General features: G+C 34.5%; 1 protein-coding gene across 6 annotated transcripts in view; it reads left to right on the plus strand.

Annotated features, from left to right (window-relative positions):
* Positions 1 to 27,075, plus strand: part of PPP4R4 (protein phosphatase 4 regulatory subunit 4) — a 126,355-nt gene that overhangs the window by 32,802 nt on the left and 66,478 nt on the right. For 4 of the 6 annotated variants that reach the window (XM_021000261.2, XM_021000259.2, XM_021000260.2 and 1 more), the window contains exons 3-5: positions 9,719 to 9,821; positions 25,272 to 25,419; positions 25,915 to 25,988. In XM_021000261.2, the coding sequence (XP_020855920.1) occupies positions 9,719 to 9,821; positions 25,272 to 25,419; positions 25,915 to 25,988 (325 nt within the window). Of the gene's footprint in view, positions 1 to 9,718; positions 9,830 to 21,829; positions 21,933 to 22,059; positions 22,122 to 25,271; positions 25,420 to 25,914; positions 25,989 to 27,075 lie in introns of those variants that run through there. The other 2 variants (XM_021000263.2, XM_021000262.2) reach the window with 2 other exon arrangements.

The following is a 27,075-nucleotide window of genomic DNA, read 5'->3' on the forward strand; positions in this document are numbered from 1 at the left end:
TGAGTTTGTAACAGTCTAAGAAATTGCTACGCTCAGTCCATCTAAGAGATCTCATATTGTTTACATTGCTTCACTCAGTTAAAAAAACCAGAGTCTTGACAAAAGTTTGCAAAAGGAGAGATTTCTTCATTGACTTTCTCGAGAAATGTACCCCCATGCTGCCTCATCTGCCCCGAGAGTTCAAGTACTCTTTGTTCAAGGCAAGACTACATAGACCCCAGTATAGCAGCCCACCCTAACCCCCTTCCCGTCGGCTCATTAACTGAGCCTCAGGTATACAATCTATTCGTGTACAAACTACCCCAGCAACAAAGAGAACAAAGAGGTATAGAAATTATGTTAGCACGTTCCCCTTTTCAGGGCCTCACAGTTTCAGCAGTCTTTTACCCAAGATCATACAACCAGCTAGAGGACGAGATAGACAGGATGCTCCCATGTCTCAGGAATTTCTGCTAACACTATCCAAGAGTAGGAGAGGGAGAAGTCTAGGGGAGGGGGTCTTGCATTCTGAGGGGTCTTCACTTAGTGTTGGTACACATGTACCACTCAAAAGCAACAATACCAGAACCATTAACAAGAACTAATGACCCTTTGAGGAGGCTTCACTTCTGAGAGATCATCTCTCACACTCCCCTTCCTCATTTCTGTCTTAGTGTAATCCTCTTTCTCTCCCTTTTCTTTCTTCTTTGGAAGGAAACAAAAGAAAATAAAACCACTCCCAGGCTCAGTGTTTGTCTTAACCCTCTTTGTGACTTTTGAAGTTAGAATTCTGAAGTAACATTTGTCACTTGTTTGGCTATTAGGTTGTAAGGACTCAATCATCCTTAAGTCCCTTCCAATTGCTAAGTGTATTAACCTTTCTGTATTTCTTTTTAATCCTGCATTTACACTTTAATTGAACTCATTATTTTTGTTCTTTGTACAGTATATCTAAGTTGGAAGCTCTGAATTTTGCCAATGGCATTCCCAGGTATTCTCAGCTTTGAGTTTCTTTTAAGAGGTGAACAAGGAATCCTTTCTATTTTCACTTGGCCCTCTGCTTCTAATGGATCTGGGCAGATTTTGTTTGTTTTTTCATGATTTTTTGAAATACGGTGTTAAGCTTTTTTTTGGTTTGTTTTGTCTGGGAGTTTTTAGGGAGTCTGATGATTCTTAAATTGTTTCCCTTTAACTTGTTTTCCAGATCAGTTGTTTTTCATGGTAGACATATACATTTTCTCCTAGTTTTTCAGATTTTTGAATTTGTTCTGATATTTCTTGTTCTTTCATGAAATCATTGGGTTCTGATGCTTCATTCTGTTTTGGGGGAGTCCATTACTTGGAAAAGGCTTTCTGCCTTCTAATCTATTTACTTTTCATTTTTTTCCTTCAAAACTCACATTTTATTTCTAATTCCTTTTTTATTTCTTGCTTTATTTCTTTCAGCCACCCTTGTACTCAAGTTTGATAGATACATTTTCCCTTTGAAGCTCTACTTGGAGCCTTTGTGAGGTTACTTTCTTCTTCTGTATTTACCTCTTAGGCTTCTCTTATGTATGTTTGGTGTTTTCTTTTGTTTATTTATATTTTCAGCCATTGTTCTTGCTCTAGGTTTTGTTTGGGTTAGTTCTCTCTGGCCTACTTGGTTGGATTGGGTGGGTTTTGTTTTGTCCTATCCTCTTTGTAGACTAGATACCCCTTAAACTCAGATATCCCTCAAATCACTAACACGGAAGAGGCCCTACCCCTGCTTTAACCCTTGGCTTCTTCAGCCTCCAGGTATGCCACTGTCAGTTCTGGCTTCATCTACACTCTACCTTCTCCTCTCAGCAGGATCCCTAACTAGGAAATGGCTTCATCCCTGGCTGTGATGCTTGCAGGTCTCAGTGGGATATGGGGTATCATATTGGTCTTAGGACTCCTGGCATAGCCTTCCTGGAGCTGATACCCAGCTGCTGCTTAGACCTGTCTCTGTGGCTCCTCTGCCCTGAAGAGTGTCGTATCTCTTTTTATTATGACATTTGGGGGATAACTCCATCCCTTGCTACTGTTCTAGCAGTTCAGGGTCAGGATTTGGCTTTTGGTCCTCAATTATTGGGGCTCAAATGGGCTCGTGACCTTTCTCTTCAAAGTACTGGCTGGCTTCAGGTCCTTTTGTGGAGATTGTTTTGACTTCATTGGTGTAGCTCCTCTTCCTGGCTTCTAGTCTGTTTATTTTTTCACTTACTAACTTCTATGATACAGCTTCTCTCCACTTTCAACCTATTTACCTAAGACTGTACTTCCTTCTCTGGTGCCATCCCTTTCCTGTCTCTGCTTGCTTCCATATTTACCAGAGCACATCCTGGCTTCCTTGGTAAACAGCTTCTGGCCTTCTTTTTTGTGAGTTTCTGGATTGGTTTGAGGATCTTACTTTTCTGTCTTTATGGTTTTCTTTATCTTTTGGTCTTTCTGGAATCTCTTTCATATGTGATGAATGGATGATGTTGTTTATTAAGCACTGACCATGTGCTGAGTACTATGCTAAGCTTCTAAGGGGCAGGAATACAAATATAAAAGCAAAGACAGTCTCTGCCCTCAAGAAGTTTATATTCTAATGGGTAGGAGAATGGTGTGTGTTGACTTGAAAGTTTTGGGGATGCTTCCTGGACCCATGGGGAAGTGGATTGATGTATCCCTTCCAGGAATAATGGCTGAATTCTTTTAATAATGATTACAGAATTGGGGTAGCTAGGTGGCACAGTGGATAGAGTACTGGCCCTGGAGCCAGGAGGACCTGAATTCAAATTCAGCCTCAAACACATAACATTCACTAGCTGTGTGACTCTGGGCAAGTCACTTAACCCTGATTGCCTCACCCCCCAAAAAAATGATTACAGAATTGAAGGGATTTTGAGGGGGAAGATGATATGGATACATATGCTGAAGCAGGACTTTTGGGAAGTCTGTTGAAAAGTTGGTTTAGAGTAGAGAGTAAAATGGAGGATGGCTGGCTTGCCTAAAATAGTAGACCAGTTGAGACAGATACCATTTAGGACAATGGGTCTCAGAACTAAAGTTTTGAGCTGAAAAAAGGATCAAAACCTCCAGGGCATTTTAGCATCAAGGTTGATGGTAAGGCTCTCAGAATGTCAGGGAGTAGGGAATGGCTATTTGCTGGTGTTTGGATGGGAGAATTGTGTTTCCTTATAATCTTTCATCTGGACATCTTAACTAGAATTCCTGTAATACTTTCTGTTACCTGAACATTCCTTGCACTTTCATGGCTCTGCCCCCCCCTCATCTTCAGTGTTCACGGACTTTACCCTTCAACTTTCTTTTATGATAAATAAGTCAAACAAAACAAGTAAGAACAATGGCCGTGTCTGAAAATGTATACCTTACCCTTCATCTCTAGAAGCAGGAGACATGTTTTTGCCATCAGTTATTTAGTCAGTCAATCAATCAATATTTATTAACACCAAACATTGTGCGAAAAGAGGCAAAAGATAGTCCCTACCCTCAGGGAGCTCACAGTCTGATGGAGCAGCTCACAATTTAATCAGTCTCTTTGGTCACTACACTAATCAGAGTTTTTCTGACACCCTTGCTAATTTAGAAAAGAAGTTGTTATATATAAACTTTAAGCTCAGATCAAGGACAGTCATGTTTCATCATTTTCAGGCATTTTCATCTGCTTTGCACTTGTGCCATTATGATTACTGGACACTAACATGCCCCAAGGACCCTGGACCTTGTCATCAGGTCTACTACTGAACCCTAGGGATTATTGCAACTGAATCCTTTTAGGTTGTCTCTTTAATTTATAATGGGAACTCCTAGAGAGCAAGTTGTTTCACTTTTAAGCTTTTATTGCTGGTACTGAGCATTATGCTTCACATCCAGTTAAGTGTTTACTAAATTGACCAATCACCGCATATTTGTTAAGCACCTATGTGCCAAGCGCTGTGTTAAGTACTAGGCCCTACAGATACAAATGAAATAAATAATCCCAACTCAAAATAAGCTTACATTTAACATCAGAGCCAAGAAATACATATAAAATACATAGAGCCTAAATATAAAGTTAAGTAATACAAATAAAAAGTAGTTAAACATAAGGTAATTTGGGAAGAAAGTAAAATACTAGCAGTTGGAGGATGGCATCAGAGAAATCTTCATGTAGAAGATGGTACTTGAGCAACATTTTGAAAGAAAAGAAGGATTCTTTTAGGCAGGTATTAGCAGAAAGTACAAGTAAGGGAAAAGGCCAGCGCAAAGGCAGAGAGGTGAGTTGGACTGTGAGTGCCAAAGAGAAGGTCACTCTGACTAGACTGCAGTGTATCCAATAAAGCTGGTGCTGGGGCCAGGTTGTAAAGGGTTTTAGAAGCTAAACAGGAATTTATATTTTGATTCTAGGGGCAATAGGAAACTACTGAGTTGTATGAATAAAGGAGTGACATAGTCAGAAAATCACTTACTTAGGGAAAATCACGCAGCAGTGTATAGAGACTTGAGGAAAGGACACCAATTAGAAGGCTATTGCAATAATCTAAGTGAGAATAATGAGAGCCTGAACTAATGGATGGCTATGTTAGTTTAAAGTAAATAAAGTACCATAGTAGAAAAAAGCAGTAAAACATTTTCCCCATAAATCTGGAGCCCTCTGTCCCATGATATACACTTTATCAATAGAAAGGCTGGACTTAAATAGACATATAGAAAAATTATGCCCAGGCATGTATAGATGGGATAACTCAGACCCCTGATGTAGCAGGGGTGCTATCTTCCATTGATGCTACCAGGCTGCTGCCACCTGGCCTTCTCCATGATGGTCTCAAATGGGATGTAGAATCATGTATGCAATCTCCACAGGATGCATAATAGCTTGAATTTATAATAATAGGTAGCATTTATGTAGAATGTCAAGGTTTATTAAGTGCTTTACAAACATTATCATATTTTATCCTCACAAGAACCCTGAGACCTAAGTGCTATTTTTATCATTATTTTACAGATGAGGAAACTGAAGCAAAGATTCAGTGACTTGCCCAGGGTCACACAACTAGTAAGCTTTCTGATTTCTAAAGTTATGATTTCAGACAGGACAACAATAAAAGCAGACTTTATTAAAAGAGATAAAAAAGGAAACTATATTTTGCTAAAAGGTAACATTGACAAATTTATTTCAATACTTAGATTATATTTACCCAAGGTAATAGTTTAAAAATATTTAAAGGAGGGGCAGCTAGGTGGTGCAGTGGATAGAGCACCAGCCCTGAAGTCAAGAGGACCTGAGTTCAAATCTGGCCTCAGACCAAACACTTGTCACTTACTAGCTGTGTGACCCTGGGCAAGTCACTTAACCCCATTGCCTAGCAAAAATAAAAAATATATATATTTAAAGGAAAAGCTAAATGAATTACAGGGAGAAATAAACCAAAAAAAAAAACCAAACCCTGTTAAAATAGGGAACCTTAATTTATCTCCCTACCAGCCTTAGATAAATCTAACCAAAAAATAAAGAAGAAATTAATGACATGAATAAAAATTTCAAGAAAATTTTATGTGATATTCCTCTGATGATTTCTAGAAATAGACATTTTTCAGCTGTGTATGGCACCTTTACAAAAATTGATTATGTCTTAGGACATAAAAACCTCACAAACAAATGCAGAAAAGAATTGTTGGGTCAAAGAACAGAACATATAAATGATAGCAAATTTCCTTAAAGATAATGACAGCAGTGCAACAACATTTCAGAATTTCTGGGATACAAGCAAAGCGGTTCTTTAGGAGAAAGTTGTATCTTAATTTTTAATTTTAAAATTTTATTTAATATTTCATTTTTCACAGTTCCATGTAAAAACAATTTTTAACATTTATTTTTAAATTTCAAGTTACAAATTCTCTTCCTTCCTGCCTCCCACCCCACCCCACATTGAGAAGGCAAGCAGTTTGATATAGGTTATTCATGTGTAGTCATGCAAAACATTTCCATAATTGTCATGTGAAAGAAAAATAACCAAAAAAAAACCCTGAAGAAAAATAGAGAAAATAAAAACGTATCCTTCAGTCTGTATTCAGACACCGTCAGTTCTTTCTTTAGGGATGGGTAGCATTTTTCATAAGTTCTTCATAGTTGTCTTGGATCATGGTTTTGCTGAGAATAGTTAAGTCATTCTCAGCTCATCTTACAATATTGTTGTTACTTTGTACCCACTACATTTCACTCTACATCAGCTCATGCAAGTCTCTCCAGGCTTTTCAGAGATTATCCTGTTTATCATTTCCCATTGCACAATAGTATTCAAACACAATCACATACCATACCCTGTTCAGCCATTCCCCAATTGATGGGCATCCCCTCAACTTTCAGTTCTTTGTTCCCAGAAAAGAGCTGTTATACATATTTTTTTTTCATATAGGTCTTAGGAAAGTTATATCTTAAACATTTCTATTAACAAAAAGTGAGAGAAAACAGATGCATAAATTGGGGGTGGAACTATAAAGACTAGAAAACCAGCAAATTTGAAAAAAAACACTCAAATATTGAAATAGAAATCCTGAAAATTAAAGAAGAAATTAATAAAATTGAAACAACAAACTGCATTGAATTGATAAATAAAAAAATAGGAACTTTTTTTGGGGTGGGAAGAAGCAATAAAATAAGCCATTAGCTAAGTTGATTAAAAAGAAGAAATAAAGCAAAATAGCAGTATAAAAAATGAAAACAGAAAATTCACAGGAAATAAAGAATATTATTAAAATTTTTGCTTAACTTTATGCCAGCATAACAAACAGTCTAAATGAAACAAGCGAATATTTAGAAAAATATAAAATTTTCAAATTAATAGAAGAAGAAACAGAGAATTTAAATAACCCAGGTTCTTAGGAGAAAATTGAACAAGTCATAAACAAACTCCTCCCACCAAAAGAAAACCCAACTCTGTGACCAGAGTGCAAGTGACAAAGGTAGGGAAAGGGGTGGCTCCTTCCTTCGCTCCCCTATCCCACTGACAAGACAATTTTGCAGTAAAGCAGCTTATCCCGTATTACACCATGTGAGAAAATAATCTGAGAGTCCAGCTACAGAGAACTGTAGAAGGAGGGGAGCAGGCCCAGGAAGCTCCGCAGAGGGGCCTGCCTTGGTAGAGTGACCTGCCCAGCAGAATCACTACAACCAGTGGTAGCAGCATGAGGACACCGTGGAAAGAAAAAAAATATCAGTGCCCTATAGTGATGGAAGTCTAAGTGTCTTTGGCTGCGTGTGTTTACTGAGTGTGTGTCTACTAGTGCTACTGTGCATGTGGCCATTCTTCACACTGATTTGTATTTTTGTAGGAATTCTTCAATAGTTTACACCCAGGTTTACAGGAGGAATTTTTTTTGGGGGGGACTTTTATTTTCATCAGAAACAGTAATGTTTACAAACTAGTATAAACATTGTTGAAGGAAAGACAAGCCATTTCTAATAGCCATGTTCTTAGCTTACAGACTAGAATTGGGACGAAATAAGAGATCACTACATTTTACTTTGCTTCAATTTTTAAAAAAGGCAAACCCAAATATTACGTAAGACCAAGTCATTCTATATTGGCTTGACCCTACTCCATCCTGCTTTATTGGTGATATTTTTCTATTCCTTCTATGCAATTGTGAACATCTCTCTTTTTACTCAGTAGATCACAGTACCAAAGATCCTCAGGGACCTAAAACTGAATTACTGGTTAAGCCATAGGGCTTAATTCTGAATGCATATTCACATCAGGAGAAAATATGCTGCAGTATTAACTACCTCTGCCTGAAGGATATGTGATCCCATATATCCTGGCCTTGGAGTCAGGAAAGCCTAGGTTCAAGTTATATCTCTGATACAGTTCGGTTACCATGGGCAAGTCATGAACCTTTTAGTGCTCCAAGCAATTTCTAAGACTCTTAAGTTAAATGTAACTTGCTTATCTGTACTGGTGGAAGGATTTACACAGTAGGGGTTCCATAAACTGATGGAATCATAATTCTGAATCTTAAAAAAAAAAAAAAGACCCACTAGGACTAGATCTGAAACACTTTTCACCTCCATTGGTCTGTTTGTACATCTTTAAGTGTTCGTGAGATCACAGAAAGAAAGACTATTCCAAGGCTGAATTCATGGATCACATTTCTTTGCCTTACTGAGAGTAAAACCATGTAACAATAGGGCAAACTTAGAGCTGAGAAGCTTGATCCAGGTTTCTTGATTCTATTCCCGAACTCTACAAAGCTAATGAGATAGTTCTATCGGATGTGGATCCGCCCCAGTAACTGTTAAGAAGACCTTAGCAAGCATCTGTTAGTCAGATGTGATTTAAGAATTCTCTATCATCCCTTACAGGGGGAATGTTTTGTTACTACTAGCATGCTATGGCATTTCAATAAATAACCTTTGAGCAAATTGTAATAGCTGTCTGACTCTTAAAGGTACCTGTGGAGCTTCACATGTTATAGTTTGAAGAGTGAAAACCCACAGAATACCTTGAACCTCGGTATCCCAGCAGATCTGACCTTAGAGACTTCTGAATCTTTCATGTCCTTAGAGACATATTTAATAAATTAGTTCCTTTGTACCATACAGTTTTAGTCATGTGAAATAGTTAAAATTACTTTAAAAGACCTGAGTAAACTAAGGGTCTATTTAAGTAATTTGTTGAACATATTCCATTGACATGAAAGAGTTAATGTTGTGACTAGAGTACTGGACTTGGAATAAGAAAAACCTGAGTTTGAATCTTCCTCACATATTTACTAATTATGTGGCCCTGGGCAAATCACTTAACCTCACTAAGCCTCAGTTTCCTCATCTGTAAAATAGGAATAATGGCATGGAGTATTGTGAGGATAAAACAAAATAAAATATATAAAGTACTTTGTAAACCTTAAAGCACTGTATAAATCTTAGCTGTCATTATTATTGTTGTCATTATTGTTAAAAAAAATTCCTGATAGTTCTTTGAGAAAATCCAATGTAATCCATAATATCATTATTCAAGGAAGCACAAATTTTGGGTTAAAGTCAGCATTGCTGTAGGAGTTGCTAATATTTGCTATTCATTGGGCAAGTAGGTGGCACAGTGGGTTGAATGCTGGGCCTGGAGTCAGGAAGACCTGAGTTCAAAATCATCCTTAAATACTTACTTTACTAGCTTATAAGCTAGTAGCTGTAGCTTACTAGCTGTTACTAGTGTGACCCTGAGCAAGTTACTTAACCCTGGTTTATCTCAGTTTCCTCATCTGTAAAATGGGCTGGAGAAGGAAATGGCAGACTATTCCAGTATCTCTGCCAAGGAAACCTCAGATGGGGTCTTGGAGAGTTGGATACGACTGAAACCACTGAAAGCTATCATTACTTCTATAATGAAACTTTAATACTACTACTTTTGTATAATTCCAACAAATTAATAAGCCATAGGAAAGAAATGTAATTAATTGATACAAACCTTTTAGATATTAGTGTGGTAAAGATCCTGAGTTTCTTCTTTAAGAGCTACTTGAAGATAAAAGACTTCATTTTTTGGTAGGAACATGCCTAACTTCATATTAGATTGATTTGTCATAGGAATTTTTCTTTAACAATTAAAATACAACATGGGTTAAATTTTGTTTTTAAATAACTTGTAAGTTTCACGAGTATCATTAAATTATTATACAGTACTTAAAAAACTGTGACCTTGAAATTTACCTTATAGTCTAATATATTTAAAATTTGCATTTTTTTTGTAAGTTCTGGTCAAGATGTCCAAGGAACAAGTGTGGTTGCAAATCTCCCCTTCCTGATGCGACAGAACCCTGCAGAGACACTTCGAAGGGTTTTACCTAAAGTCAGAGTAAGTTGGTATGAAATAAGTTTTGAATTTACCTTTTCTCCCCAATAGAAGTATTATGACAATAGCTCTAATATACCTTAATGAATATCTGTTTGGATTATCAAATACTAAGTACTTTGCTTTATGAAAATTTCTGTCTTTCTTTAAATTGTTCTTTTGCCTCTAGTGAAGTCTAGGAAATACTCTGTTAAACTTAATGAAGATGTTTACAAATAAAAAGGTGATATTTATGTTAACATTTGCTATTGACTCCCAATTTTAGCTTGTTAGTCATAATATTGTAATAAAAGCTACCATTTCTTTGGTTGTAATTATGTCTTCATTTGAATGATAGTAATATAGGTGCTCATTCTATTTCTAAGTAAATCTTATTTATCCTTGTTTATTTTGTATTCTTTTGATTGGAAATCTCTATTTACCAATGAATCCAGTTTCTGCAGTATTATATAGCTGATTTTCATAATGATGACCCTAAAGCATGTGAGATCCTGACGTACCTTCAGAATAATCAAATAAAGATCATTATGTTTACTATATTTCAGTGTTGTGTATTTTATTATAATTCTCTAAAATGGATAATTTACATGGGATAAAATAACAACTTATTTACTAGAATATTTTTAGCAGCAAAATCCATTATCTGATCATACATTTTAAGATCATAAAAATTGGTAATTCATGTGTGCTAAAAATGGCAACTCTATCAACCGGAATATTTAGCTAGGGACAAAAGTAAATGTCTAGCCATGCTGAATAATAAAGAACTTAATCTATTTTCCTTTGTTTTCCTATTTGCTTATAGCTGAATTATATTTTCCATGATTTTGCAAATATTTCCTTAGCAAAGTGGAGAAAAGTGTGACGCTTGGCCATTTGGGATTATATAGGTGAAATATGACTAAAAGCAAAAGTTAATAAGATAACCTCTAGAGATCCCTTGCAAAAAGTTGTCATAAGAAATGATTTATTAATGTGTGGATAATGAATGCATTTTAGTGATGGCTTATAAGATGTATAAAGAACTTATACTTTAATACAAAATCTGTGATTTCATTGATGGTGGGTGACTCCATCCACTGATGTAGATCATAACTTCTTTATGATGTATAGATAGCAGAGAGATACCTCCCAAAAACACTGTGGCTAATCTTTGATGAGTCTCTGTCTAAACTGGGCTCACCTGGGTCTTAGGCCATAGACACCCATTTCATCATTGCTTCAGACTTGAATCTTTCCAGCTTGGCGTAAGAATGATTAGGATTTGCATTTTGCTAACTGGCACAGTTTTTGAGAATTCAGTGTTATACCTATATCATGAGGAGGCATTAAAAAATGACTTTAGTGAAAGGTATAAAAAGTTTTGTTTCATTAACAGGACTGTATAGGCTGTACATTTCAAAGAAGGTACCAATCTTCACTAATAGAGAAGTTCCTCATCGAGAGTGCCCTACATTGATGAGGATTTGGTTTTTAAAAAATGAACAGAAAATCAAATTCTCTTACACATTTTATAGTTTCAGAAGATAGAATTCTAGTTAGCTTCTTAAGCAGCTTTAAAAACAGCTGAATTTCTTTGTATATAATAGATATACACATCAGAATTTTGTTATGTCTTGTAAATTTATAGTGAATTGAATTAAACCATAGTTATTCAATTTCTAATTGAATTAATTGATTTATTCATTCAACAAGATTTACTTGAGTGGCCTTTGGGTACCCTACCACACCATAGGGAATACCAGAGTTATAGAAGGTAGACCCCCTGAACTCAGAACACTTATTCTAGCGTGTATTACATTGCAAATTTGGCAGTCTCTAAGTAAATTGGAGACGTGTGATACAGATAGTATGTGAAAGGTCTAAGGGAATTTAATGTACAGAAATGATTATTATAGGAGGTGACTTAAGCAATGATAACATTATTAAGAGTTTAACATACAACACCTATTAGAATTCTGTCATTTCCACTTGATTTCTATTAGGGCCCCCATTGTAAAGAAGAGAAGCTACTTCCTTTTCAAACAGTCTCATTTTTGTTCAATTTTTTTTCTAACTTGGTATATTCAGACATTGTTAAGATTAGTGATATTACAGGGCAGATCATATTTCCACTTCTTCTGGTTCAGCATAGCCTCCATGAACAGTTATTTCTAGGTGACAAAAATGTGATGTATTCCTAATTATACTACACAAGTCAATTTGATCATGGTAATTTTTTTAGTATGACTTTTGATTAGGTATAAACTTACCTAAGCAGAAGCGTGCAGTATTGATAATATCTTTGTTAGAGTAGGTATTATTCCCCGAGAGAAGAAAACTTGAGAAGTTATTGATAATATACTTCCATAAAAGGTTTCAGCCTAGATAATTTAGTTATGTGAAAAATACCTATTTTACAGAGTACAACCAACTTCCATTTTAACCAGATCCTTATTACATAAAACATAGCAATACAAGTATTTTGCTCATCATCATGAACGTCATATTAAAGTGATGCTGAAAGTTTCCATTGCTCTTGTCTATTCAGTGTTTGAGTTCTGAGTAGTTCATGAAGGATGTTGTTGTTATTATAATTATTACATACCATTTCTGCAGATTTCACTTATGTAGAATCAGGATATTTCTATGATACCTAATTTGTCACAGCATTTTTGTGAGATTGGTTGTTATGATCTCTATTATAGATGAAAAAAATAGTCTAAGAGGCAAATCAGGCCAAGAGCTTTTACTTAAAGGAGGGCAAAAAGAAGGCATTAACTTAAAATGCATTTTAATTACTTGATTTGGTCTGCCTTTATCTGTTCTCTACCTTTTATAATTCATTCTCTACATAGTTGCCAAAATGATATTCCCAAATCTCGTTCTCCATCGCTTTGTTGCTCAAGAAGCTTCAATGGCTCTTGTTGCCTTTAGGATTAAATGTCGTCTTCTGTTTAGCATCTAAAGCCCTGAACAATCTAGTTCTGGCCTACCTTTCCATCTTGAAAATACGTTCTTCTTTCTTGTACACTCTCTTCTCCACATACATAGATCTCCCTGCTGTACCCTGTACAAGGTAATCCCTCTTTTTCCTTCATGCAGGTGGTTCCTAAGTGGAATGCTTTCCCTTCCTCTGTCTCTTGACTCCTAGTTCCCTTCAAGGTTCAGCCCAAGTGCCACCTTCTTCAATGGACATTTTTTTGTTGCCTATCATATATCCCTATTGTGTTTTAATTCTACAGAAATCCCAAGTTTACTTATCTTTTAAAATGTTGTATGCCCCTAGAAGGGAAAGGGAAAAGAAGAGAATAAGCATTTATATAGCACCTACTATGTACCACATTAAGTGCTTTTAAAAAATCTCATTTGAAATAAATTTTAAAAAATAATAAGAAAAAAAAGTTACTTGGAAAAAAAAACCTCTAGAGGTTCCAGGATTAACTACAAAATCCTCAGGCATTCAACGCCCTTCATAACCTAGTCCTCTCCTACCTTTCTAGTCTTCTTACATGTGCTCTTCAATCTAGTAATCCTAGCCTCCTGGCTATTTCACAGACAAGATACTCCAACCTCAGCTCAAAACATTTTCTCTGGCTACTCCCCACCCCCTTGATGCCCCCTTCCCCACCCCATGGCTGGAATGCTCTTCCTCATCTGCTTTATCTACTAGCTTGGATTTTTTTTAAGTCCCAACTAAAATCCCATCTTTTACAGGAAGTCTTCACCAACCCCTCTTAGTACTGGTGCCTTCCCTCTGTTAATTATCTCCTATTTATCCTGCATATAGATTGCTTTGTGTATTTGTGATTGCCTGTTGTCTCCCTGATTAGATTGTAAACTCCTTGAGGGCAAGAACTGTCTTTCCCGTTTTTGTATACCCCAACACTTAGCAGAATGCTTGGTGCATAATAAATGCTTAATATTTATTAAAAATAAAAACAAATAAAACATTTGCTTTTGATTGATTAACAATAGCACCCACTTCAGAAGGTTATTGGGAGAATGAGAAAGCATATAAGGTGCTCTGCATGCCTTCAAGTGTTATACAAATGTTAGCTGTTATGATTATTAAAAAGGTTCTTTTATAGGGGAAAAAAATCTCATTTGATCCTCAAAATAGACTGTTATTCTCTTCATTTTATAGTTGAAGAAACTGAGGCAAACAGATTAAGTGACTTGCCCAAGGTGACACAGGTAGTGTCTGAGGCCAAGTTTGAACTGAGGTTTTCGCGACTCCATGGAGTGGTAGTAGTAGGTACTTAGGAAATGCCTGATGATTAATTAATTTGTTAATTGGATTGGACTTAGTACTCCTGACTGATTTATGTAGTAGATTTCATGAAATACAAAAATGTTTTATAAAATCTTGGTTGGTGTTGTGCCTTATTCTGTAGCACATCATTGTATCTTATAAAGTAGAAGTGGAAAAAAGGTCTTTTGCAGATGTTTTTGGAATGGTTGGAATAATAGATATACAGGCCCATTATTGTATGAAATATTAGAAGGCCTAAGAAAAGGCCTCTCTCTAGCAAGTTGGGTAAAAGATCGTCTATTGAAGATTTATGAAAAGGTTGCATGTGTACTAGTGAAGAGAGTACCTACGCTATCAAATCAAAGATCCATTAAAGAATCCAGGTGTTGATGAGAATTATAGTTTGGAGAACTCTGAACAGTATATTGATTATTTAATTGATATAGTTTAGGAAATGTCAAGTGTCAGCATAGATACACAGATTAGATGAGCAATTTGTATTTCATAGACTAGATAATCAGGAATCATAACTGAGAGTCTGAAAGACCAAATATACATTGGGCTTAAAAACTTTTTGATTCCCCTTCTCCACCTATTTTTTGTGGAGTATACAAAGACTTTAACCATACTAAAGGCTAGAAGTGGAAATACTCATCAATAGATTAGAATTACATAATATTGATTTGTATTTGCAGAAAAATAATTAGGAACGTTTCTGGTAAAGAATAAAATGTGTTGATTTGTTATGAAGTGATAAGATAATTTGACTGAGATTAAAGAAAGTGAACTAATCTACAGATTCTTAAAATAATCACTAGGAATATTTTGAGTAGATAGTGAATTCTGTATGCCCTTATTTTCTTCAAGTAGCATGACATTTAAAAAATATGCTTTACCACCACCTCAGTGATTAGTGCAGTAAGTGTGGGCAGTATCAAGAGATATTTAGATATTTTTTTCTGAGTAGTATGTGTGTAAGACTATGTGCTGTTATGGTGGCAGAAAAAAAGGGAGAAGGAGGTGCTAAGAATCACTATTTTTAGCCTATCTATATATGTTGCCACTCTGAAAGTGAGATCTTTGTCTAATGACTAACATAGACATATGACTGAAGGAACTTAGGCATATACGTTTTTATGTTCTTGCCATAAATTGAAACCACAAGACTAAAGGAAGTCACTGCTAATCGGAAGAGTCACCCAATGGGTTTCCTTGGAGAGATAAATGTATAAGTTGGTGGAGTTGATTTTATCGTAATTATGAGACACTCGGTCATCTTGTAGTGTTCATTATGAAAATTTACAAAAAGACCAGCATGAAGGCAATTACAATTTATGTAAAAATATCTGTTTTAGATGTTGAAGAAGTAGAAAAATTCTACAAAGAAATAGATAAGCTGTTTTAAATAAACATTTTGCAAAAGTGGGTTTAGGTGAAGACAATGAAAACATATGGGAAAATGTGTTTTAGGATTAAGAAATGAAGGTGACTAACAATTTATAGGTTACACAGAAGCCTTAGATCTATATAGCAGGGATTTCTTAACCTTTTCTGTGTCATGGGTCCCCTTTGGCAATCTGTTATGGATCCCTTCTCAGAGTAATAATTTAAGTGCACAAAATAAAATACATAGAGTTACAAAGAAAATAACTATATTGAAATAGTTTTTGAATTAAAAAAGAACAAGTTTGTGAACCCTAGGTTAAAAACTTCTGCATATATATCATGAAAACTGTTTTCAGGAAGAGATTTGGGAAGCACTATGTCTTGAACATGGAATAGCATTATAAAAAAATTTAAATGATTGCATTCTAACAGAAAAATTTCTGATTTTTAAAATTTTTTTTTTGTTACATTTTAAGTACTGATCTGTCTTCCCTACCCACCCCACCCTAGAGAAGGACACCATTTGATAATACACACACCACACACACACACACACACACACACACATAAAACCATACTATGCATACTTCTATTTATCAGTTCTTTCTCTGGAGGTAGATAACATCTTCCTTCATAGGTCCTTTGTAGTTGGTTTGAGTATTTATAATACTTCAAATACTTAGTTGTTCACAGTTATTCTTCAAACAATGTTGCTATTACTGTATACAACATTCTCTTGGTTCTACTCATTTCACTCTGAATTATTTCATGCAAGTCTTTCCGTGTTTTTTCTCAAATCAATCAGCTCATCATTTCTTACACTAGAGTAGTATTCTTTCACAATCATATACCACAACTTGTTTAGCTATTCCCAAATTGATGGGCAACCCCTCAATTTCCTGTTCTTTGTCACTGCAAAGAGAACTGCTATAAATATTTTAGAACATATGGGTTTTTCCCTTTTCTCTGATCATCTTGGGAAACATAATAGTGGTATTGCTGGGCCAAAGGCTATACACAGTTTTATAACTCTTTGGGCATAGTTCCAGATTTGCTTTCCAAAGTGGTTGGATCAATTTACCATTCCACTAGCAGTGTGTTAGTATCCCAATTTTTCCACATCCCTCCAACATTTTTCATTCTATTATTTTAGCCAATCTGATAGATGTAAGATGATATCTCAAAGTTTTAATTTGCATTTCTCTAATCAGTAATGATTTAAAACATTTTTTCATATGACTACATGTAATTTTGATTTCTTCATCTGAAAACTGCCTATTCATATCCTTTGGCCATTTATCAATTGGGGAATGACTCATATTTTTATAAATTTGACACAGTTATCTATGTATTTGAGAAATGAGACATTTATCTGAGAAACTGTCTATAAATATTTTCCCTAATTTTCTGCTTTCCTTCTAATCTTGGCTACATTGGTTTAATTTGTACAAACCCTTTTAAGTTTAATTGTAATCAAAGTTATCTATTTTATATCTCACAATGCTCTCTACCTCTTGTTTATTCATAAATTGTTCTCCTATCCATAAGTCTGATAGGTAATATGTTCCATGTTCTTTAAATTTTCTTATATCTTCCTTTATATCTAGGTCATGTATCCATTTTGACCGTATCTTGCTATTATGGTATAAGATGTTGGTCTGTACCCAATTTCTGCCATACTGCTTTTCAGTTTTCCAAAAAGTTTTTACCAAATAGTGAATTCTTGTCCTAAAAGTTTAAATCTTTACATTTATCAAAAACAAGTTTACTATAATAATTTACATTTGTCAAATACAAGTTTACTATAATCATTTACTACTGTGTATTGGATGTCTACTCTGTTCCACTGATCCACCTTTCTAATTCTTAGTCAGTACCAGTTAGTTTTGATAATTGCTGCCTTATAGTTTAAGATCTGGTACTACTAAGCCTCCTTCTTTTAAATTTTTTCATTAATTCCTTTCATATTCTTGACCTTTTGTCCTTGCACATGAATTTTGTTATTATTTTTTCTAGCTCAATAAAATACTTTTTGGAAACTTAATTGGGATGGCATTGAATAAATAGATTCATTTAGGTAGAATTATCGTTTTTATTATATTGGCTCTACCCACCACTGAATTAATATTTCTCCAGTTATTTAAATCTGACTTTACTTGAATAAAAAGTGTTTTGTAATTATGTTCATGTAGTTCCTGGCAGGTATGCTCCCAGGTATTTTATACTGCTATAGCTATTTTAAATGGGGTATTTCTTACCATCTCTTCTTGCAAGGTTTGTTGGTGATATATAGAAATGCTGATGATTTATGTAGGTTTATTTCATATCTTGCTACTTTGCTAAAATTAATTGTTTCAACTAACTTTTTAGTTGAATCTCTAGGATTTTCCAAGCATATTATCATATCATCTATAAAAAGAGATAGTTTTGTTACCTCATTGCCCATTCTGATTCCATTTCTTTTTCTTTACTCATACCTATTGCTAGCATTTCTAATACAATATTGAATAATATTGGTGATAATAGGCATCCTTGTTTCACTCCTGATCTTACTGGGAAGGCTTCTAGTTTATCCTCATTACATATAATGCTTGCTGATGGTTTTAGGTAGATGCCTCTTATCATTTTAAGGAAAAATCCATTTATACTTATAGGAATGAGTGTTGTACTTTGTCAAAGCATTTTCTGCATCTATTGATTTAATCATTGATTTTTGTTACTTTTCTTATTGATATATCAATTATGTTAATAGTTTTCCTCATGTTAAACATCCCTGCATTCCTGGTATAAATCCCATTTGGTCACAATGTATAATCTTTGCGATGTATTGTTGTAGTCTCCTAGTTAGTATTTTATTTAGGATTTTTGCACCAAGTACAGGACTTTGGGCATAGTAGGTACTTGGTAAATTTTTAGTGAATTGAATATTACTTTGTCTACAGGAAATAAAATTAAGTGATGCCAAGATAGGAGACAGTGAGATCAGAAAGAAGAAATGGTCTTAAGCTGTAGCAGGAAAGAGGAAGACAATAAGGGTTATTATTAACATTGAAATGGAGTAAAAAGAAAAAAATCTTTTTTTAAATCTATAAGAATACAATAAAATAAGCACATATTAAGTGATGTATATACACAAAACTATGTAGTCAGCTCACAATTTTATCTTGTTTGATATTAATAATCGGACAGCCATTGAACAAATCTCTTTGTTGCTGTATCTTTCAAGAAATCTTATAATTTAGATACCACACAAAATACTGTGTTAGAGGAGAACTTAAGGTAATATTTTACTCTAATGTATTAAATGCTTTTTTTATAGCAAACAAAATATATACAATAATATCTTATATTCTCTTAAGCTTTCAGTTACTTATGTTATTGTAAAGATGTAGCCTGCTATTCATTGTTTTTTATGAAGACCTGTTTGTTTCCTTCACATACTTTCATTAGGGATGCTCTCAATACATATGCAGACTATTCTACAGAAGATTATGTAGAAATAGTTTAGTAGGCATGACAGTTGGTAGTTATTATTTATTTTTACTTTCTTGGTCAAAGTTTTTGTTAATAATATATGTTATTTCTTTCAAAACTCTGGCATATTCCGCGCCCTCATCCCCCACCCCGATATCCTGAAAATCAGTCCCTCAGTGTTTTCAAAATTAAGAATGTCTATCCCAGATATTCTCTGTGTTTATTTGGATTAATCTAGTTCCTTTCCCCATATTTGTTAGCTCTATTGCCATTTCTACCATGCCATATTTTCTGTTACCTTTTCTGAGTTCCTGAAATTAAGCAAGTCATTTCTGAATCAACTATCTCAGTGTAGTCAGACCATTGACTTGCTAGATCAATTATCAAAATTTATAATAAAGTGGAAGAAATGTAACAAAAACGAAACAGTCTCTGCCCTCAAGGAGCTTACATGGGTGGGTAGGGGAAATACAACATATACATAAGTAAATATGAAGTATGTACAAAGTAATAAAAAGTGATTTGAGGAGGGAGAGAGTTTTAATACCTGGCCAAATCACTTTCTTTATTTTATTGATGAGGAATCTAAGTAGAGAGAGGTTGTTAGTTGATTGCATACAGAGAGTTGTGTAACTAAAGTCATATTGCTGATTAAAAGCAGAGTTAGGATTAAAACCTAGGAGGCCTAGATTTTAACCCAGTGTATTTTTTAAAATCTATAATACTACAGTAATTTGTTGTTACTGTAGTTTTGGTGAGTTTATTTAACTGTACTTTTAAGGTAGTTTTTCTACTCTATTTTCATGCAAACCTTTGTTTTTCTATATTGATTATCAGCATAAAGGATAGTTTATCAAAACTAGCCTGAATTCTATTATTATTTACATATGTCAGAGTTTTAAAAAATCCGTTTCTTCATATGTTTTCATACGGAATTTATTTTATTATGGTTTAGGGATTTCTACCAGAACTATTTGACTACAAAAGTGAATTATTGCTATTTTAAGTGTTCATCTCTAAAAACATTTTTAAGGAAATTGTTTTGGTACTAGGAGGTTTCAGTCTATATGTTTAAAAGGCAACAAGGGCAGCCAGGTAGTGCAATGGATTGAGCACCAGCCCTGGAGTCAGGAGGACCTGAGTTCAAATGTGGACTCAGACTCATGATACTCACTAGCTGTGTGACCCTGAGCAAGTCACTTAACCCCAATTGCCTCACTAAAAAAACGAAAAGAAGAAAAGAAAAAGGCAACAAAATTATCCAATAAGGTGTAAGTTTCTACATTTTTCCATATTCATGTTCCTTGAATTTTAATTACTTGGGAATAATTATTCTTAATGTGATATTTAATATATATTTTAAGCTTTTTTCATTTATAATTGTATGCATTGCTAAAAAAAAAACAACCCAATGATTTGAATCTTTATTCAGGCAAAAGGCTCCTGTTGGGTTTTCTCCATCACCATTTTGGAATTATGATGGGGAGGAATGGGTGATCTGAAGGGGTTAGTGCATGTTGTAGTACCAGACTCATAATCAAAACTAGAGTATAAGTTCAAGGGCAGAGTTTTTGGCTTTTACTTCTTTCATGTGCCCCATACCACCAACCATAACATTGGGATTACAAAATAGGTGATTGGTAAATTAATTGTTGAATGAATGAAAATAATGCGTCATCTTTAATGTTAGTTAGGTTATGCAGATCTAGGCCCTTATAAGGGGCACTATAGTGCTTCCTCATGAATCTTCATAATTAACAAAACATTCATTTAAAGATAATTTAAGCATATACCTCAATAAACACTAAACTTTTAATTGTCTCTATTTAATTTCCTCTTTGATTTTCCATGTTCTTTTTTTTTTTTAAGGCAATTGGGGTTAAGTGACTTGCCCAAGATCACACAGTTAGTAAGGGTCAAGTGTTTGGTCTGAGGCCAGATCCTCCTGACTTCAGGGCCAGTGCTCTGTCCACTGCACCACCTAGCTGCTCCCCATGTTCTTTTTAATGCATGTGGCAGGTGGCAGGCCAGTAATGGGAGGGAGGGAAGAGAATGGAACTGCCATCTTTTTCTTTTCTCCAAGGGACCTTAGGTGATATATTCTGATTTTATTTTTTTTATCACTTCTGTTCATAAATACTATGATTCCAAAGTGAGAAAATTACATTCTATATTATTTTTCAATAGTTAGTGAAATTGTATAACTTAGACCCTTCAAAAAACCCAGATATTAAATATTTATAGTATTCTGTTCTTGGAATTATGGTTTCTTAAGGCCTTGATAATTCATGTTTATATTTGTACAAGGACTATCCTGACCCTAGTGAATCGTAGCTCCCATGGATAATGGATTATAGCTACTGAAATGTATGGTGAGTCTTCACTTTAGTACTTATTTGCTCTTTTCAGGTATCATTGAGACTAATCTTTTATACCATGAGTCATATTCACTAAGTCCTTGGGGTCTGAGATTTGGTTTTCATTTCAAACCTAAAGCTATTTCACTATTATCTACCAACCTTATTATTTCAAAAACCCAAGTGTTCCTAATTGTAATAAAAGGTTGTTTTTAAGTTGTTTGTGTTTCTATAAGACATCTATAGTATTTATTATTTAAAATAATCTCCTAGCTTGAACTGAAGGACTATTCATGCTGACTGAAAATGACATCAGAATGTAATTTAACCACTTCAGTGTTCAGTTGTTACTTATTAACACATTTTCCTTTTTTTGAATATGGATTTTTTTTCTACTTGCTTGGAACAGTAAATCACAAATTGGTTTGACAAAATGGCCTATTTCATGTTTGTGGAATTGAAATGGAGATACAGCCACAGTTTTATGTAAAAGGAACAATTCAGTTCTCAACATAGGCATCAAGGCATGCACTTAAGCAATAGAAGAATTTACTTTTCAGTGTCTTCTGAGTTCCATGAGGAGGCACACTTATTTGTCCAGAGAATGTGGATCTCACATATGTTTATCCAGAGTTTGTGGCTCTGTGGAGGAGAACACTCATTTGGAGCTGTTCTTTTAACTGGTAAGTGTCGAACTTTTATTTTCATCATTTTTCAAAGAATGTTAGCATAGAAATCAGTTGCTTTTTAGTAGTGATACAGTCTCTTAGTCTGTGCTGGTTTCTTAACAGTGGACAGCCCCAGACAAAGTCAGCACAGCAAGAGACAAATCCAAATCCAGGTAACTCTTGAGGATTTTTCAAAAATTAAAGCAAATTAGGTGGGGGAGTGTTTCCTCAGGCGAATCAAGACTAAGATACCCAGTACGAAGATATGAAGTTGGAAAGCTTCAGATTTTCTTCTTTTACATAAAGTTTGCATAAGTATGAAACCCAAGAATTTTTTCATTACCTTCTAACAGGGACAGATTTACATCTCTTGGAAGTTGCAACAGCAGACTATAATGAACTAAACTATACATTGTAGCCATTACTCCTTATTTTAGTACTGCATTTAAAAATCCTTTCTGTTTAAAGTTCTGTCTTCTGAGATCTGTAAGTGATGTATTTATATATTGGCCATATCTAATTTAATCCGTCCACCATTGGCAGCACCAAAGTAATGTTTGCTGTGAAAACAGTGAAGGGGACTTACAGTCAGATGGCTAGTTGCAGATTGTGCTTTAAATCATGCACCTACTCCCTCTGGGTGTTCCTTTCGTCTAGAACTTCTATACCTTTAATAACTTTAATGACTACCTAGTGAAATTGTTTTTGTTTTTCTGTTTTAAAACCAAGCACTTATTATGGCCAAAGAGTTTTGGTTTTTGTTTGTTTGGGTTTGTTTGTTTTTTTTCATGGTAACTTGCCTGGTTTTCTGGGAATGCAGTATACAAAGGTTTCGGAAAATTATTCCCACAGCTCCTTATCTCTTTAGAGGGCACTGGCAGATCTGCATGTGGGGCAATTTGAGAAACTAGATCTGAATTTATCACTCAGTTTACATTAACAGAAGGTTAAATCTGTTTCTTGGGTAATTTAGTTATTATAGCTAAAAGAAGAAAACCAATCACAAAGTTTGATTAGTCATTTGGATTTTTTTTTAAATGTAGCAAACGATAGAAGGTGAAATATAGGTCGAATAGGCTACACCACAGACTCAGTATAGTTTCCTGGGAAAGTTGGGGGTAGAACTTATATAACAAAAGGTACAGACTCCAGAAAACAAGAACAAAAACCCCAGTTGTACTAAAAACTACTTCAGTTATTTTCAGGCACAATTTAAGAACTGACTGTAGGAAAATCTGATTTTTCCCTTTAAAATGAGGGATTATCTTTACAATAGCCTTTTTTAAAAAATCCACAAATATTTATTGCTTATCTATACCAAACATTTTGATAGGCAGTGTAAGATTCGCATAATTTTCCTTTCAAACCATTCTTGATTTCTGTGTCTGTAAAGCTGTATAACAAATGTTCCATGGGAAATACAGTAACATTGGCCTCACACAGACTAGGTCCTGTGGTAAATCATCTGGATGGGAAGGGAATAATTACGTGAATTCTGAAGGAACAAGAGATAGTAGTTTCCTGGTGGGACGATGGGGTTATGGTCAGGGAAGTGAATACATACTTCCATCAGTTTCAAGAAGCATGATCTAGTGTATAGTGTGTCAGATGTATAGTTAGGAAGACCTGGGTTCAAATTCTGCATCACACACTTACTAGCTGTGGCACCATAGGTAAGTACCTTAAACTCTGTGCCTCAATTTCGTCATATGTAAAATGAAGAAACTGCACTCAATAATCTCCAGGTCCCTTCTACTTCTGGATCTATGATCTTATGATTTTATGTTGGCCTATATATTTATTTCCTCCGTCTACTTCCCCCTTTCCCAATCTTCAGTGTTTTGACTTTGCTCAGAAATCATTGTAAAGGCCATAGTTTCAAGGTACAACTTGAAGACATTTGTGGAAAGTATGGATGAAAGACCAGGAACATGTGATAACGAGTTAAAGTGAATGAGTTAAGATACAGACACGTTGATAAGATACGTTGTCCCTGTGAACCTAATGTTAATGAGTATTTTATAAAAAGCACCATCTGAAATGTCCAAACTCTTCTGTAGACACCAATTTTTAAAGTGAAATTCAGTTGGTTATTATAACTAAATATACATAGTAAATTTTAAAAGTTTTTCTGCAGCTCTAGTCTTTCACAAACTCTCCAGAGTCATGGAGAGTAGCTGCAAGAAGAAGCCAAAATATTAGGAATGGGGGAATAAGCAGATGTCAGAGCAACATGATCTCACTCGTCTGTCCATCATCTCTCCAGGAAATGATTCTTATCTACTTCACTCCTCAGATTCTATGTAACCATGACCTTCAGCCTACAATGCCTGGCCTGCTTGACTGGATAGGTTAGGTTAGTGGAATAAGCACTGGTTTGAATCCTCGTTCTGTTGCTTTTTATCTGTGTGACCTTGGGCAAGTCACCTCCCTGGGCCTCAGTTTCCTTATTAGTAAAATGATGGGTCTGTACTATATGATCTCTAAAATCCATTGTAGCTCTTACGTTCTTTATTCAACACATTATCTAGGTAGAGCCAGGGATACCGCACCTCTCATATTACCTTTTCTATAAATCCAACTTTAAAATGTATCCATTATTTTTTATGCAAATTGTCTATGAAGGAATTTTTATTTTAACATGTGAAAATAAATGTAATGATGATTTTGACTTTTGAGCATTCATTCACTTCTTAAACATGTCTACTGAAATAAAAACAAGGACAATTAAGAAAAATGCTTTGGTCGTTTAGTTGAAATAACTAACTCTTGCAACTTTTATGTTTTCTTGTACCTTTCTTATTTATGCCTCTGCCATTTAATTATAAGGAAAATATAAATCCTTTCCCAATGTTTTAGCATTTTGCATTTTTATTTCACAATTATAAAGACTTTCTTTTTGTAATGTAAAAACAGGTGAAATGTATGTTGGCTGGTAAGTTGTGCCTTTTTTATGTTAAACTGGATGACAGCTTCTCTGTTATATAGATGATAAACAAAACTGTATTTATATTATATAAAAAATACCCAAACTCTTTAATGTGCTTTAACATTTATGTTTTATTTACATTTTTATTCAAGATATCACTTTAATTTCTATATAATATCATAATTCCTCAAACCCTTTTATTTTGAAAGGCTTGTTAGATCAAATGAATATTAGTTGGTTAGCAGATAGCTTTCTTAAAGAAAGTAATGATTGGAAGCAAAGATCACATTTGTTTCTTTGATTCAGAAAGGCATACCTGATTCTTACACTACTGAATTTGTATTTTAAACTATTTCTGATCTGTACTGTTAATAAACAGAATCTTCACTCTTTATGGTTATACAGGAAGTCCTGCATGTTGCAGGGGTGGAAATGCAATTAACTGCTGCGGCTTCATTTTTGACCATCCTACAAGAGGAATCAGTGTCAATTCAAACTTACTCCCATTCATTCCTACATATCATTCTACAGCATGTGGAGCACAGGGATGCAGGTCAGGTGATTATTTCTGTGAATGTCTGTTGTCCTTTGTATACAGGCTATACAAAATAGTTTGTAGCCAAAATGCCTATTTACAATATCATTTAGTGATATCATTCTGTCAAATGGTAGCATAATTTAAAGTAGTATTACTTTCCTCAAATATAGTAGATAAAGATCTAGTATCTTTACAAACTGAAAACCTGTTATTGCCTCATAAGTTAATTTCCTGCATTCTCTTCTTTAAAAAACAAAACTGGTTTTATATATTATTTGTAGCAAATAGAGAGAATTTTATTTGAAGACAAAATGACAAAAGTGCCCAAAATTTTTGTTTGAAACGAGCAATATTTTTTCAAATATTGCTTGGAACAGAAAAGAAGAAAGACACTAACTCATGATTTTTCTAATTTTTATCATTAAGATTCTTGTAAATATTAATATACCAACTTGAAGTGAATTTGATGAATATGATAGCTGAATAACTTGGTATATGTATGTTTAACAGGTGTCAGTAATGCATGGCTGGAAACTCTTCTATCAATAATAGAAGCTCTGCCCAAAGAAACCTTAAGACATGAAGTAAGGTTTTTTTCTCTCTTAGTATTGTTAATGTTTCTACCTCTAAGTAGTTTAATAGAGTAGAAAAGTAGAAAATGTGTTTGTCATTTTTCAATAAATGTTTTTCCTTTTCCAATCTTTAAATAATCCATAAACAACATTTTTACAAATAGGAAAATTATTGTAACCCAAGTTACAAGTGGGAATATTTCCTCATCACAGTTCAGTGAAAAAGAAGAAAGGTTTTATTTGAGCAATTTTGCTTTTCTTTATCATCAAACCAGTCTTTATTAGTGCTCTAGTTTATGACTGCTTTAAAATGTCAGAATGCCTGGATAACAGTGAATAGTTCAGTGAAACATGTTGATGCCTAGGCATATGATGCCAAACAACCAGGTAATTCTCTGTATATGGAAGATTTTTGGTATCATTTAGATAAGCATATTTGAATGTGATATTAACATTCCTAAATGGAAAGACAACCACTAATAACATTCTAGAAGAGGCAGTATGGTACAGTGTTTGTGGTTTATTTTGCATCAGTGTTAATCGCCATTATACATGCAGGGGGCATTCTCATACTTCTCTCTTCCAAATAGTTCTTAGAGTCTTTCATTACCAATATCAGCTATACTTTTGTAGCTATAATGGACCTGTAGATGAGGAAGCTGAGGCCCAGCGAAATACAGTGAGTTCTCCAAGTTCACAGCAATAGAGCTGGTACTAGAACACATATCTCCATCCCAGCCCAAGGTTCCTTCTGCTACAAATGATGTACGTTATCAAAAATAATTTGTTTTTAATATAGTCCCATCAGCTTTATGGTGCTTTACAAGGGCCTTATTCTGTCTTCATTTGGCAGAGGACTGCTTATATTGTAACAGGTTTTAAGCTGTAGTCTTTACAACTTTTAGGGCAAATAAAATTAATTTGGATGGAGGAAAAATTTCAAAGCTTATTACCTAGTCATTCTACCCTTTCTTTTGGAAGTTTATTTTAAATGTACCCCAGAACACATAGATCATTGCAGGCTTTTTTCATGGTCATGATTCAAATTCCTTGCCATTGAATACAAGCATAGAAAAGTGGCTTTTCTTGGAAGTGGTTC

Source organism: Phascolarctos cinereus, unplaced genomic scaffold (genome assembly GCF_003287225.1).
Source record: "Phascolarctos cinereus isolate Bilbo 61053 unplaced genomic scaffold, phaCin_HiC Scaffold_3;HRSCAF=262, whole genome shotgun sequence".
In the NCBI taxonomy this organism is placed as follows: Eukaryota; Metazoa; Chordata; class Mammalia; order Diprotodontia; family Phascolarctidae; genus Phascolarctos; species Phascolarctos cinereus.